Genomic DNA, 13718 nt, shown 5'->3' on the forward strand with positions numbered 1-13718 from the left:
GGTGAGATCAAGAATTTCGTTTTGGGCATGTTGAACTTGAGACGCCTTTGGGATACCCACTGACTAGTGTAAGCATGTGTGGAGGTATAAATCTGGGTATGATCTGAGCAGTAGGACATCCAAATCCTTATCATTGCAGTGTACAGTACAATATTTGGTTGGGGTCATGTAGAGCATCAAGAAAAGAAATACTGTATTTCTTTGTTTCTATTTTAAGTACAAACTTGATAAGCATAAACTTGGTCACCAGTAGCTTTACCCCAGGGATTAGTCTCAGGTTGATTTCATGATTGTGTCAGATTTCAAAATGGCAGCCTGGGTTTTTGTCTTCCTTGGTGCCTTCCAGAGCTCCGAGAGTCTCAAGCAGAGAATGAATGGACTTTGGACGTCTCATTTGTACCTTCCAAGATGTTCAGATCCTTATGAGTGAAAGGCCAAATCCTAGATATAAATTGCTACATAATAGGTCTATGCCTGGAGAACCACTGGTCTCAAATTCATCATTATCATTGGACTTGCCTGGCGGTCCAGTGGTTAAGACCCCACGCTTCCACTGCAGGGGGCACAGGTTCGATCCCTCGTTGGGGAAGTTCCACATGCTGCCCGGTGCAACCAAAAAGAAAAATCATCCATTAGCAGTGTCAACAACTGGCATTTCTTGAGTACATTCTCTATTCCAGGTACTGCAGTAGGTGCTAAAGATAATCAAGATGACAAAGACATGATGCCTCTCATCAGAGTACTAACGATGTATACGGCGGGACAAGTAGTTTCCGAAGTAGACTGAGTGACAACAAGGCTTGTGTACAGCTCTAGGAGTTTCTAGGATGAAGCCACCATTGAGGAGGATGGGAGTATTCAGGAAGGGGGCACCACTATTCCAGTGATGTCTAGAAGGTTGGAAAAGTCTAACATAAGCAGAGAAGCACAAGGCTGGCTCCAGGTTGAACTAGTGTCAGAAGCTAGAACTCGTGGACCTCAGCCTCAGACTCTGGCTACTTCCCACGGATTCTCTGTGCCCGGTCTTCCCATCCCATCCTGGATCTGAAGACTGGTGAGGAAGGCTGCTGAGTGGGTCGTGACCAATAGGAAGCACACAGGGGAAGCCGGCTATCCCCTGGGGATCCGTGCAGAGCCCCTCATTCTTCACATCACCTGTAATGGGAAAGAGATTAGTCTCTGCCATTTGGGGGGTGCAGCGGTATTATTTTCCTTTGATAAACCTGTCACACTGAGATATCAGGTTGCAGCAACGGTGGCTGTGACAGACACCGCATTTCTCCTCTCCGTGTGCCATGCAAACATTCTTCATTTTGTCAGTGCAGGTCCTTGATGAATTGGTTCTCTTTGGATCTCCACACTCATTTCTGTTATCCATCATTTGGCAGGAGAGATATCTTTTCCTAACAAGGAGACTCATGTTTTTAAAACCCTTTTGATAGGTCCTTACCCTGCCCAGGAATCTTCCTTTGGGGATCAGGGCATGCAGAACACATCTTTGCCTGAGTAGCCGAAGCTGCTGGGAAGGATTGAGGATGGAGTGGGCTGAACACCGTGATGAATCTGCTGGTGTCCAGGCTGATGAGGTTGGCTCAGCCAAGGTAGCCCAAGTTCCAAGGCAATGAAGTTCCCCACTCAAGATGAGAATCAGCATCTCGTTGTCCAGACTCTATCTTGTGATTCCGTGTAGGCTGCCTTTCTACTGACAAACTCAAGGAGTTTGTTGAATGATCACTTGCCTACATTCTGCCCAGGGATACAGCGTGTTGTGGAGAAACATGGTGAATGTTTGCTGGTATAAACACTGAGATCTTAAGGAGATTAGGGCGTTAGGGCAGGCTGGACGGTTAGGGTGGACTTCCCGTGGGTGGTGAGGGTACTTACCCGTGCTGTGACCTGTGACCTCTCTGCCTAGAGGAAATCCCAGGCAAATACTTTTGGTCACACCCTTACTTTCTGACTGGCCTCCTACATGGTTCAGGTTTCTAAATTAGGTCACAGAACTAAATTGGCCAATGCACAGAGCATAATTAGCTTTGTAAAAATGGAACTAAGAATGCTTAACCCGCATGCTACATCCATTTTCTGGGACAACGGATGCTCGTCACCAAAGTAGTCACCATTCTTTCAACCACTGACAGCTGCCTCTTTATGGATACATATGTCCCAGGGAGGCGGCATGAACCCAAGCTTCAGCAGGAGAGAATGCGTTGTAATTACTGAACCCCAGTGAACATCCAAGCCCGGGGTATTGTGATGGTTGTTACTAGTACTCTCAGTATGAGGGTGGTTAACACTAACAGGAATAATGAACTGGCGTTGTCAGCAGGCAGCAGTCATCTGATATTCGTATGCTACAGCAAAGTGGGACACGTAGCCGCATTCAGGCCACCATGGGTTCATGGTCTGAACTTTGGCTTTAGACGTTTAGAAACGAAATCAGATCTGTTGCTTGATCTTGCTCAGGTGATCCCAGTGAACTGATTCACACTAGCCAGACTTTTTTAAGAGATTAAAAAAAACACACACACAATTAGAGTGTCCATTTATTAAATCATAATGAGAGGCATGCCCTGTGAGTTCATAGGATATGCACGTCATCAAACTAGCAAGTTCCGGGAGAAAAGCTCCAGGAGAAAGCAAATTCAAATGGGGAATTTCTGTAGTGAATGAGGGATCAGAGCAGTGGAGTTGGGTGGAGCTGGATGGAGTTGGATGGCCTTGGGTGTTTTCATAAAGGCTGTCATGGGCTCCGGGTCACCTTTCTCTCCCAAAGGTGATTTCTGACAAGGCGCACAGGTGTGCGCATCGGCCGGTCAGAGTGGTGCGCACAGACAGTTTGTACACCGGCTGCTCCTTCCTCCTGCCTTGAAGACCAGCCACTACCCTGCGCCCTTCCTTTGTCATTCCAGCCTCACCGTTTTTGTTTTAGCAGGCGTTGACGGTTGGTTATAATTCACGGGTTCACGGATTTTACTTCGCCAACTGCACTTCAGTGTGGCTGCTTTCTGAGGGTTTTCAGAAAGATATCCAGTTCTCGCCCCGTCCCCCGCCATAGTCTATACTGAGTGGACCCTGTGGCTGCCTAAACGCCTTTTGTTTACAAGTCCTGCTTGACCATATTTCAGCTTTGCCGATGGGCCTGTGACCCTCTCTTTGCTGCTTTGGAAGAAAGACGGTTGGTTGTCTGTTGACAGTTGGTTCACCTCTAACCCTTAGGAAAGAGCCCAACATAAAATACTCCCTGGTTTCAAAAAGTGAGTGCGGGGACAGGCACAGGGTGACGGAGGAAATTTTACAAGCCGTGTCACTGAGGTGAAGAAGTTCTGCATCTTCCGTGGTGGTGAGAGCAGCTTCCTGCCGGTTACCTCGTGGAGGGTGGAATCCACCCGTATCTGTGCCTTTGTCTTTGCAAAGCCCCAGGTAGAGAGGGCACCCAGTGGGGGAAGCAGGAAGGGAATGGCTCCTTTTACACACTGAATGGTGCCGCCTCAGGCCAAATGGAAAAACATTTCACGTAAAGCATCATCTCCTGGAAACTGTCGTTTAAGTATCTAAATGCATCGGGATATTTACTTAACTAACATTTATTGATCCTAATATGTGCCCGGCAATCTCATGGGGCTGCTGAGCTGGATTCATTGCTGCCTGGCCACAGAGTCGCTACCGTGGCGACAGACAGTAAACAGATAACTTACAATCCAGTCTTGCTGGCTGTCACGGAGATGGGAGGCAAGAGCAGGGTGAGTTCCCAGGGGAGCGATGTGAACCCTGCCCGGGACTTGAGGAAGGCTCCGTAAGAGCAGGGTACGGTGATCTGGGCTTGGAAGTGCTGTCTTCAAATATCGGCAAGGCTGTCAGGCAGGGGAGGTCGATGGTTTATCCTCCAAGACCCAATTATCTAAGGAGATGATGTGCTTACTGTGTTTGATAAAAGATGTCCCATTCAATTTGAGATATAATTTTTAAAATAGAACTTGGAAGGTTTGATCCGGCATTGAACTTATATATTACCAACACTTGGGACTTCCCTGGTGGCGCAGTGGTTAGGAATCCGCCTGCCAGTGCAGGGGACATGGGTTCAAGCCCTTGTCCGGCAAGATCCCACATGCCGCGGAGCAACTAAGCCTGTGCGCCTAGAGCCCGTGCTCCGCAACAAGAGAAGCCACCACAGTGAGAAGCCCGCGCACCACAACGAAGAGTAGCCCCCGCTCACTGCAACTAGAGGAAGCCAGCACGCAGCAAGGAAGACCCAATGCAGCCAAAAATAAATAAATAAATATATATCACCAACACTTAGTAATGGGAAAAATATAATCTCTGAATATCAGGATGTTGAATTCGTCTAGCACCACACCGAGCAAATGAAAGAATCAGAAGAGGCTTTTATTATGTTTTAAAAGATTTACCGTCTGGAATGTAGCACCGCAGCACAGAGACAGAAGGGAGGCAGTACAGAGATAGTCAAAAAACCAAAAGGGGCACAGAGAGAGAAATGGCCAGCTTGCCAGGAGCTGTAGTAACAAGAGTCATGAATTCAGACCACTTAGTCTGAGCAGGGTTTGTGCCCAGGAGGGGAAGAGATGGAGGTGGGATGGGGAGAGGTACCAGTTCACACCAGCAAGTCTGGAAACACTCGTGGAGGTGGTTCAGATGGAGGGACCAGGAACCCATGATTCAGTGCCAAGTACAGGTGCACCGGAGTCGGGCAACACACAAGACCGCTTTCCGGCTTCCGATCACCTTGCTGTGCTCTCAGAATGCACTTCCAGGGATGCGCCTCTGAGAATGAAAACAGTTTCTAATCATCCTCAGAAGTGCCTTGGGAGAGAGCCATCGGAGGCCAGGGGACAAGTGAAAAGTTCAGTCAAAAGCCAGGACCAGCTTCTCCCCAGCCGGCCACGCGGGAGGGAGGCCGAGATGGCAGATGAGATCGCTAAGGCTCAGGCCGCCCGGCCTGGTGGCAACACAATCTTCGGGAAGATCATTCGTAAGGAAATCCCAGCCAGAATCATTTATGAGGATGACCAGTGTCTTGCTCTCCACGACATTTCCCCTCAAGCACCAACACATCTTCTGGTGATACCCAAGAAACATATATCCCAGATTTCTTTGGCAGAAGATGACGATGAAAGTCTTCTTGGACATTTAATGATTTTGGGCAAGAAATGTGCTGCTGATCTGGGCCTGAAGAAGCGTTATCGAGTGGTGGTGAATGAAGGTCCAGATGGGGGACAGTCTGTCTGTCATGTTCATCTCCATGTTCTTGGAGGTTGGCAGATGAATTGGCCTCCTGGCTAAGCGTGTTGTAGGGATAATTTTCCCTTCTCTATGCAGTGATCAGGTCTGCAAGTTCCAATACGCTAAATAATACTTTTTTTGCCTGTGTATGGAGAGATTGCAGAAATAATTTTAAAAACCCATACATAATAAAAGACATTGTTGCATGGTCTGAATTCTGTATTTGACTTTTTTTAATTAATTAATTAATTAATTTATGGCTGTGTTGGGTCTTCGCTTCTGTGTGAGGGCTTTCTCCAGTTGTGGCAAGCGGGGGCCACCCTTCATCGCGGTGCGCGGGCCTCTCACTATTGCAGCCTCTCTTGTTGCGGAGCACAGGCTCCAGACGCGCAGGCTCAGCAGTTGTGGCTCACGGGCCTAGTTGCTCCGTGGCATGTGGGATCTTCCCAGACCAGGGCTCGAACCCTTGTCCCCTGCATCGGCAGGCAGACTCTCAACCACTGCGCCACCAGGGAAGCCCTGACTTCTTTTTTTAAAATATTTGTTGGAATGTTTGAAGGTGGAGTTCATAATTTGGGAGCTTTTTGTTTTTTCTCCCCAAGGAGGACTCAGCATATGTACATGGCAATAATGCTGTGACTGATCTTTGAAGACACATTTAAAATTTTCATAAATTTAGCTTTCGCTTTGAAATATCCTTTTAGGGTCAAATATTAGTCCAGGAGAAGATTTGCTAGTCCAGTTCTCTTATTTTCTAAGAACAAAGGAGCATGTGATGTGATTGATCCAGAAAGTGACAGTTGTAGGTGTAACAAAAATGCTTTTTGTCCAGCTCACATGTTTCCCCTGGACTACTGGGTAGCGTGGAAGGGATGAAGGTAGATTTGTCACAGAACCTTTGATGACCATGTGAAGCCATACAATGGTGTTTCCTTGTTACCTAAAGCTATTGATTATAAAGACTTGAAAATATATTATTTAGAATTAACTCTCCAAATTGAAAACTCATTGTTGTGAATGTGTCTGTGCACACTAGCAAAAATTTTTAAGTTATGCATGACTCTGGCTGTGTAGAGTTGGGGGGAGATCTCAGGGTTTGAGTTCTTATATAGGCTGACAGCAAACCTTTTTGTTTTTCGGTCTTGCCATGCACCCCAGCCTCTCTAAGGTTGCACAGGGCAAATAGTTTTTCTTCTTTCCTTTCCTTCACGTAGGCACTTTCCAGCTTCTAAAATTTATTTCATACTTCTTGCCTGCTTTGTCTCTTCTCTCGTTCTCTTTATGTTCATGGGTTCCTTCCGTTTTTAATCCCTAAGACCATTTTAGTAGATTTTGACACATTTTATTGTAAATTGGTTTTCTTCTAAATGTTTCATTTTATTAGTGATTTTAAAAATTCAGGGGGAGTGGATCAGGGAAATTGGCTGTATATGTCTTACAAGTGAGTTTTTTCCAACTGTCATTTTTTTACATTGTTTATGGTGTTTAAAATATTTATATAGTTAATGTATCAATTTCTAATTTAGTTCATATTTTTAAGAGCCTTTCCCACCCTAGGAGGATTTATAAAAAAAAATTTTCCCCTAGTACTTTATGGCTTTACGTATTTTTATGACTTTTTTATGAGGGAAGGTCTGGGGCGGGGGAGGAGTTTTGGAGGGATTATATATTATATATAAGAGGGTTGAGTCTACTTTCCTTAGGCTTATTGACTTTCCCATTGATTTCGTCAAACTATTGCTAATAAATCAGGTAGATAACCAAAAAAAGTAAAATAAAATAAAGCCAAGGCCAACAGGATGGAGGTACCAAGGCATCTCCCAAGCACGGCTGTTAGTCTGCACAGATTCATAACTGCTTCCCAAGCAGAACGTGAGAGAGAAGGACACTGGGGGGTTGGAGGAGGGAGGGAGGGAGCAAGAGCCCCACAACAAAAAAAGCAAAGTCTAGATGCAAAAGTCGAGCTGGGAATCCGCCGGGGTTCAGAACCATCAGTTAGTGCGCATGTTAACCGCCTCCAGACTGGATGTCTGCACCCCTTGGTGCAGGTCCATCACTCTGCTGAAAGTCTCGCTGTGTTTCTCCTAACACAACATCCCGGCTGTTGGATGCTCCCCTCACTCACCCTCTCCTCCCCACCAAGCCCTCCGATCCACTGTCAGCGGGAGCTGAGTCGGGAGTGGGTTTGTCCGAACCTCCTTCAGTTGTACCTCACCTGCAGGAGGAGGCGTGGGGCCTCTGTGCTCATCCCCCACCATCCCCCAGGTGCTGTCCGTTTGGCTGATGCAAGAATCAAAAAGTTATACACTTGGAAGTAGAACCCTGGATCACAACACAGCAGCTTTGCATGATGTCTTGTCCAGCCTAACCCTTTACTGTGTACAGAATTTTTTTTAAACTATTTTACTCCAAGTGGAGTATGCTGCTAACTTCTCACGCTTGGGGAAGTGTTTGTTCTTCTTCCCCTCCTGCCTGGCTCCCAATCTTCAGCTCTGGTGTGTATAAACTTTCTAAGGGCTGTGTTTCCCATCTACCTTCCGTGTCCCTTTCCTTCCTCCTCTAGGTCTTTGCCTGATCTGCTTCCTCCTTCTCAGCGTTCAGCGTATTAACCAAATCTCAGGGGTGACGTGGGACATTTATCCATTGCATTTCACCAGCGATGCCTTGCTGAAGTCAGCCTGCATGTGGTTCTAATACGTGAACCTTCCCTTGTCTCTTCCAAGTTTGTAAGGAGAAAGCTCTGGCATGCACATAATCAAATCTCTAGTTGCTGAAGTAATTGCATTACATTTTTGTAAACATTCGGGTCTCATCGGTCATTCTGGTCTATGAATCCAAATAATACGCTGAAATCTATTTTGCTGGGCTTTGCAGCTAATTGCCAGAGATTTGTCAGCTTAAAATGCTTTGCTTTATTTTATTATTTTTAAAAGTCTGTCCTATTAACCAGAGTAAGACAAATACAACCCAGATTCCTTAGTACGGGGTCCCAGACATTCATCCAATACACACTTGTTGAATAACTACTGACAGCCAAGACAAAGGGTGAACTGGTGGCTGTCCAGTGGTTGTTACATATCCAACAGACTAGCATCCAGAGGAGGGACGCCCAGATTTGATGGATTTTGTCTTTTTCAGAGACCCATGGGGCCTGGGTGGGCCCTATGTGGCTCCTCTGGTTTGCAATATACGTGCAGATCTGTTGTTTTGCTCAATTGCATAAAAATATTCTTTCTTCACAAATATACCTTTGAGTAAGTGTTCTCAGGGAAGCTTGAGCTATTCCTAGAATTGAGGGCTCCTTGGCAAAATGCTTGGAAATACCGGCCCACAAAGATTAAGGTTGAAAAGCAGGTCTCCAGGACATCCTGTCCTCATATCCATCACGCAGGGCACAGAATCATGACCAGAGGGAACACCTCTCTCCTTCCCTTCTAGAGCAGTTTAGAAGTTTAGGTCGGGATGTGTGGTCATTCGTGGGTGATTCTGAGACTAGTTACAAAATTTTAAAATACGTTGCTTTGTTTTCACATTTAGAATGTAAACTGAGTCCCTCAGGACTCGTCTGTTCTCTCCCCCTCCCATTGGCCTTCCTGATGCTGAGCGGGGTCCCAGTGCACAGTATTTCAGCTGAAGGAGCCTGAAAAGTGAGATGGAGTTGGTGGGATGGAAAAGAGAAGTAGTGATAAGGGTGGACAGCTGGGATATAGTGATTGTTGTGTGACAGGCGCTTTCAAATGGTATATCTTTTATCTGTATCCACCCATCAATCCATGTGTGTGTGTTATATGTAGTATAGATTAGTATATAGTGTATGTTATATATGTTATAATATCTCTGTATAAGGTGGGCCGCGTTATCCTCCTTTCACAAAGGAACCTGCGACCGGGAGACACTATATAATTTCCCCTAAGTCACTCCACCAGGACTTGGCTGGAGCCAGGATTTGAATCTGTGTCTTTATTTCTCTAAATCCCAGGCTGAGGAAACCACATCACGAAACTCGTCCGAAAGCAAAGTCAGTCCTCAGAGAACAGCAACACACCTTCCCTTGAAAAATCACTTCTCTCTTCACCTTCAGAGCCCTTCTTCCAATTAGACCAAAGGGCAAGATCTGGGTTGCTGTTTCCTAACGATGATTCAGTCATCAGTGTGGACTGTTGCGCTCAGATGCTTTTTTATAAAATACTTGCAGTATGTTTGGGCACTTAAGATGTATATTTCAGGTGGTCAGAAAACTTGCTTATACGTGTTACTTGATTTTGCAGTTACTCTGGGTCAGTGAGGCAGGCCTGAACTTCTGCCCAGCCCTACCGAGTTCCACAGGGTCTGGACAGCAGATTTTCTATCCTCTGCATCCCCTTGCAGCTCTGTGGTGGAGCAAAGGGCTGAACAAAGGCTACTGGATGTGACCATAGTCGGACTTGGTTGAGTAGAGACCCAGGTTCACTTTTCTCCATCCTTCTCTCCCACCGACAGGCCACAGTGGTCCCAAGCATGCTCCTGCCATCTGTCTTTCCAGAAGCCAGGCTGGGGTAGAACATGAGGTGTTGATTTTCTAACTGTAAGGACACGACTTCCCAGAGCTGCTTCCCCAAGGCGGGGACCGTGTCCACCGAAAAGAGAAGTTTTAATTGCCAGGTGCCACAGTGACGTGTCGGGGCCACCCTCAGACCCACCCTTACCCCTGTGTTCTCCACCACGGTTGACGGCAGCCCCCGTGTCCATGCTGGGGACCTGGGAGGCATCCTGGCCTTCCCTCTCCACGCCGCTGACCACCTAATCTTCCCGGCTTTCCCTCTAAACTCTTTTAGAATCTGTTCCCCCGATCCAACTACCACCACCTGCGCCGTCGTGTCCTTCCTTTGCCGGAGCACAGCTGCTAACTTGTCTTCTGCCTCAGAGCCACCTTCCTCACAGCTGCAAAGCCAGCCGCCTGCCTATATGGCTTCCCTGTCTACACCTTTATCCATTTATCCATCAGTGGACACACAGATTGTTTTCATGTCTTGGCTATAGTGAATAATGCTGCAGTGAACATGGGAGCATGCATATCTCTTCAAGGCACTGATTTCATTTCCTTTGGGAATATATCCAAAAGAGGGATTCCTGGATCACATGGTAGTTCCATTTTTAATTTTTTGAGAAACCTCCATAACATTTTCCATACTGGCTGCACCATTTTGCATTCCCACCAACGGTGCACATTTTCTCCACATCCCCACACTTGTTAACTTCTATTTTTCTGATAATAGCCGTCCTAACAGGTGACATCTCATCGCCTACCAGCACTTCTGATACCAGCTCCTTCCCGTCTTCTCTGTGTCTGTCTCTGGTACCAAAAGCCATAAGGAAAGGCAGAACCTTAAATCTGTAATTCAAAGGTCCAAGAAATATGCAAGAACGTAGAAGGTTGAGGTGAATTATAATAAAGTTACATAAAAGGGGAAAAGAGGTAACAACTGATCATTATTTGCACATCTTTTCAGCAGGTGTCCATTTTTATAGGGACGCATATACATGGCTAAGGGCAAGCAAGGAGGAAGAAGGTCCCTTAATGTAGCATAATTACCACAGTCAAGTCTCAGGACCTCTCAGCAGGAGCTCTTATGCTATCACAGCATTTCATTTTCCAAGAATAACTGTGCCCTGGTGAATCAGCCATGGTTGGCCATGGCCAATTTTCGCATTCATTTATGTTCAAAGTGCTCTTCATGGAAAACCTTCTCCTTTATGAACCTTGTCCACAAGACGAAAGTGGCATTTTAGATAACCCATTGCATTCTCTCTACAAACACAGGCCAGGTTGCCCCCAGCACCTGGCCCTGCACACTGGGTTCTTCTGGAACATCTGTCAATGACACAGAGCATTGCTTTTTTGCCACCTCCTGAGAGGGGTGAGGTACAGGAGGGGAGGAGTCGGGGTAGGTGGGAACTTTGACAGCTACCTGGGCTGGGCAGTGGTGGGCTATCCTTCATCCGTCATCCATGTCTCTGTTCCAGAGCCCATCCGGGGGCTCAGCAGGCAACAATGAAGCCTCTTTTTCAAGAGCATCTTTGTTCATCCAAACATTTACCCAGGATCTGCCATGGGTAGACCCTGGGCTGGACACTGAAAATCCAAAGACAAAAGTAAGACATAAGACACGGTCCTGCCTTAAGGAGCTTGTGGACAGGTCAGGGCAGTGTGCAGTGTAGGAAGTGTCACCACGGAGCTCTGTCCGCTGCCGTGGGGACACAGAGCAGGGCACCGACCCCACCTGGCAGCAGGGCACTGGGTCTTACTAGTAACACGGCAGCCGGTCTCCAGGGGTGTGCGAGAGTCGATGGAAGGGGCCAGGGGAGGGCAGCCCAGGTAGAGTGCATACCTTTACCTTGGTCCAGAAACAAAAGGTGCCCAGTGGGCAGCGAACCAGCCCCAAGCGTCTTAGCTACTAGACCCAGAGTGTGGGAAATGAGGTTGGGGAAGTAGCGCTCAGTCGCCAGGTTCTGTTTGCAGATGAAGGGACCGGTGGGCAAATGAAATGGCCTGCAGAGAGAATGCAAAGTCAAGACTGAGACATAAGGTTCAGTTCTCAAGCCTCCTTCCCTTTAGTGAACAGGCAAAACAGTTAAGAACACAGACCCGGAATCAGACAGGTAGGGCTGACGTCCTGACTTTGCTGCAAGTTAGTTTCTCTGCCTTTATTTTTTTAATATAAATTTATTTATTTAATTTTGGCTGTGTTGGGTCTTCGTTGCTGCATGAGGGTTTCTCTAGTTGTGACGAGCATGGACTGCTCTTAGTTGCGGTGTGTGGGCTTCTCATTGCGGTGGCTTCTCTTGTTGTGGAGCATGGGCTTCAGTAGTTGTAGCACTCAGGCTCAGTAGTTGTGGCTTGCGGGCTCTAGAGTACAGGCTCAGTAGTTGTGGCGCATGGGCTTAGATGCTCCGCAGCATGTGGGATCTTCCCGGACCAGGGCTCGAACCATGTCCCCTGCCTTGGCAGGCGGATTCTTAACCACTGCGCCACCAGGGAAGCCCCGTTTCTCTACCTTTAAAATGAGGATTGTATGAGGGACTGTATACACGGATCTGGTGTGAGGGGACCACAAGGAATAGCACTGGGACCTTGAGATTTATAGCAGCTGAGCCGTAAGCACCCTTAGACCCTCGGTGATTGGGGGAGGGAGAAAGCAGTTACCACACCCAAGGGAGTCTGGTAGAGTCCCCTCCCTTGAGAGCAGCCTGGCCCTCAGCCTAGGGCTGTAACCAGCCTGAGCGCTGGATGGGAAGGCTCAGGGCAACACTCACCCTGCCCTGACTTCCTCCTTCCTCCCTCATCTCCCCTGGGGCCCCCACTGGCCAACCCCCTACCAGACGCCAGAGAGTTCAACCCTCAGTCAACCCTCCGTACAGGTCAGCCTCCCGGGGACAGAGCAGAGCGGAGGGTGGCTCTGAAGGACACAGGGAAGGTGTTGGGGAAGCACACCTCCGGGGGGAGTGAGGGGTTTTTTGTTTTCGTTTTTTTAATATTTTTTTAATTTTATTTTTTTTAATCCTTTTTTTTGGCCGCACCACGCACCACGCGGCATGCGGGATCTAGTTCCCCGACCAGGGATTGAACCCGTGCCCCCTGCAATGGAAATGCAGAGTCCCAACCACTGGACCGCCAGGGAAGTGCCTGGGAGAGTGAGGTTTAAGTGAGATAATACAGCAAAGCGCCTTGGTGGAGTTTTTGACCCCAAATAAGTGCTCAGTCGAAGCTACACGAGAATCTAGTAGTATGTTTGTGTACGTGTGCCAAGGTAGATGAGATGGCAGACTAAGCAGCAAAGGGAAGACGGGAGGTGGGAGCATTCTCCCCAGATGGCCATCCTGAGGCTGGGATGGACGTAATGGATGAGCCCATGAAGGCGAGTTGCCCGTGTTGGGCGTGACCATCTGTTGTCGGGTTGTCAAGTTTAGATGTTATTCTGAACCATGGGCTTTTGGGCCTAGAACAATTGGCAGTGGCTTTATCGTCTTTGAGAACCCACAGTGAGATCATCTGTAGATTATTTAAATGGTTTGGTAACGTGAAATATGAACACAGAGATGAAATCTGCAAATGGGTGATCCAGGACCACGGAAGTCAGCATTCTGTATGTGGAGATAGAAACAACTCAAAGTCATTTCTCCTAATCGAACCCACCACGCAAACCTGCTCACGAAATAGCCTGACCAGGGAACTCTGCGAATCTTCTAGATCTGAGGAAGGTTTTACAGCTTCTCCTTGCCCTTCTGTTCTGTTTCAGCCCTTATTTAAAAATGTTCTTTCTTCATTTTAACTCAGTCCCCAAACTCCATCCATTTCCTTTCCTTCCATCCTCAGTACAGACACATAAACACAGTGTTCTTTACTCCCCCTCCCCCCCCCAAAGAGGAGCTAAAACCAGAAGAAATCAGGATTACTTTAAGAAAATTGGCACAAGAAGATTAAATCTTTCTTGGAATTT

At 47.3% G+C, this 13718-nt stretch overlaps 2 protein-coding genes across 2 annotated transcripts in view; both read left to right on the forward strand.

The window, feature by feature from the left end:
- Positions 1–13718, forward strand: part of CAMK1D (calcium/calmodulin dependent protein kinase ID) — a 417459-nt gene that overhangs the window by 386550 nt on the left and 17191 nt on the right. The window lies entirely within an intron of this gene.
- On the forward strand, positions 4789–5452 carry LOC132504084 (adenosine 5'-monophosphoramidase HINT1-like). Its single transcript, XM_060121104.1, has one exon. It carries the CDS (start codon positions 4789–4791, stop codon positions 5299–5301), a length of 513 nt encoding a protein of 170 aa, XP_059977087.1. The 3' UTR covers positions 5302–5452.

The sequence above is a fragment of the Lagenorhynchus albirostris genome, chromosome 1 (genome assembly GCF_949774975.1).
Source record: "Lagenorhynchus albirostris chromosome 1, mLagAlb1.1, whole genome shotgun sequence".
Lineage (NCBI taxonomy): Eukaryota > Metazoa > Chordata > Mammalia > Artiodactyla > Delphinidae > Lagenorhynchus > Lagenorhynchus albirostris.

Excerpts from the sequence above, each read along its gene's own strand:
- LOC132504084 (XM_060121104.1), top strand. The coding sequence starts at position 4,789 with ATGAAAACAGTTTCTAATCATCCTCAGAAGTGCCTTGGGAGAGAGCCA.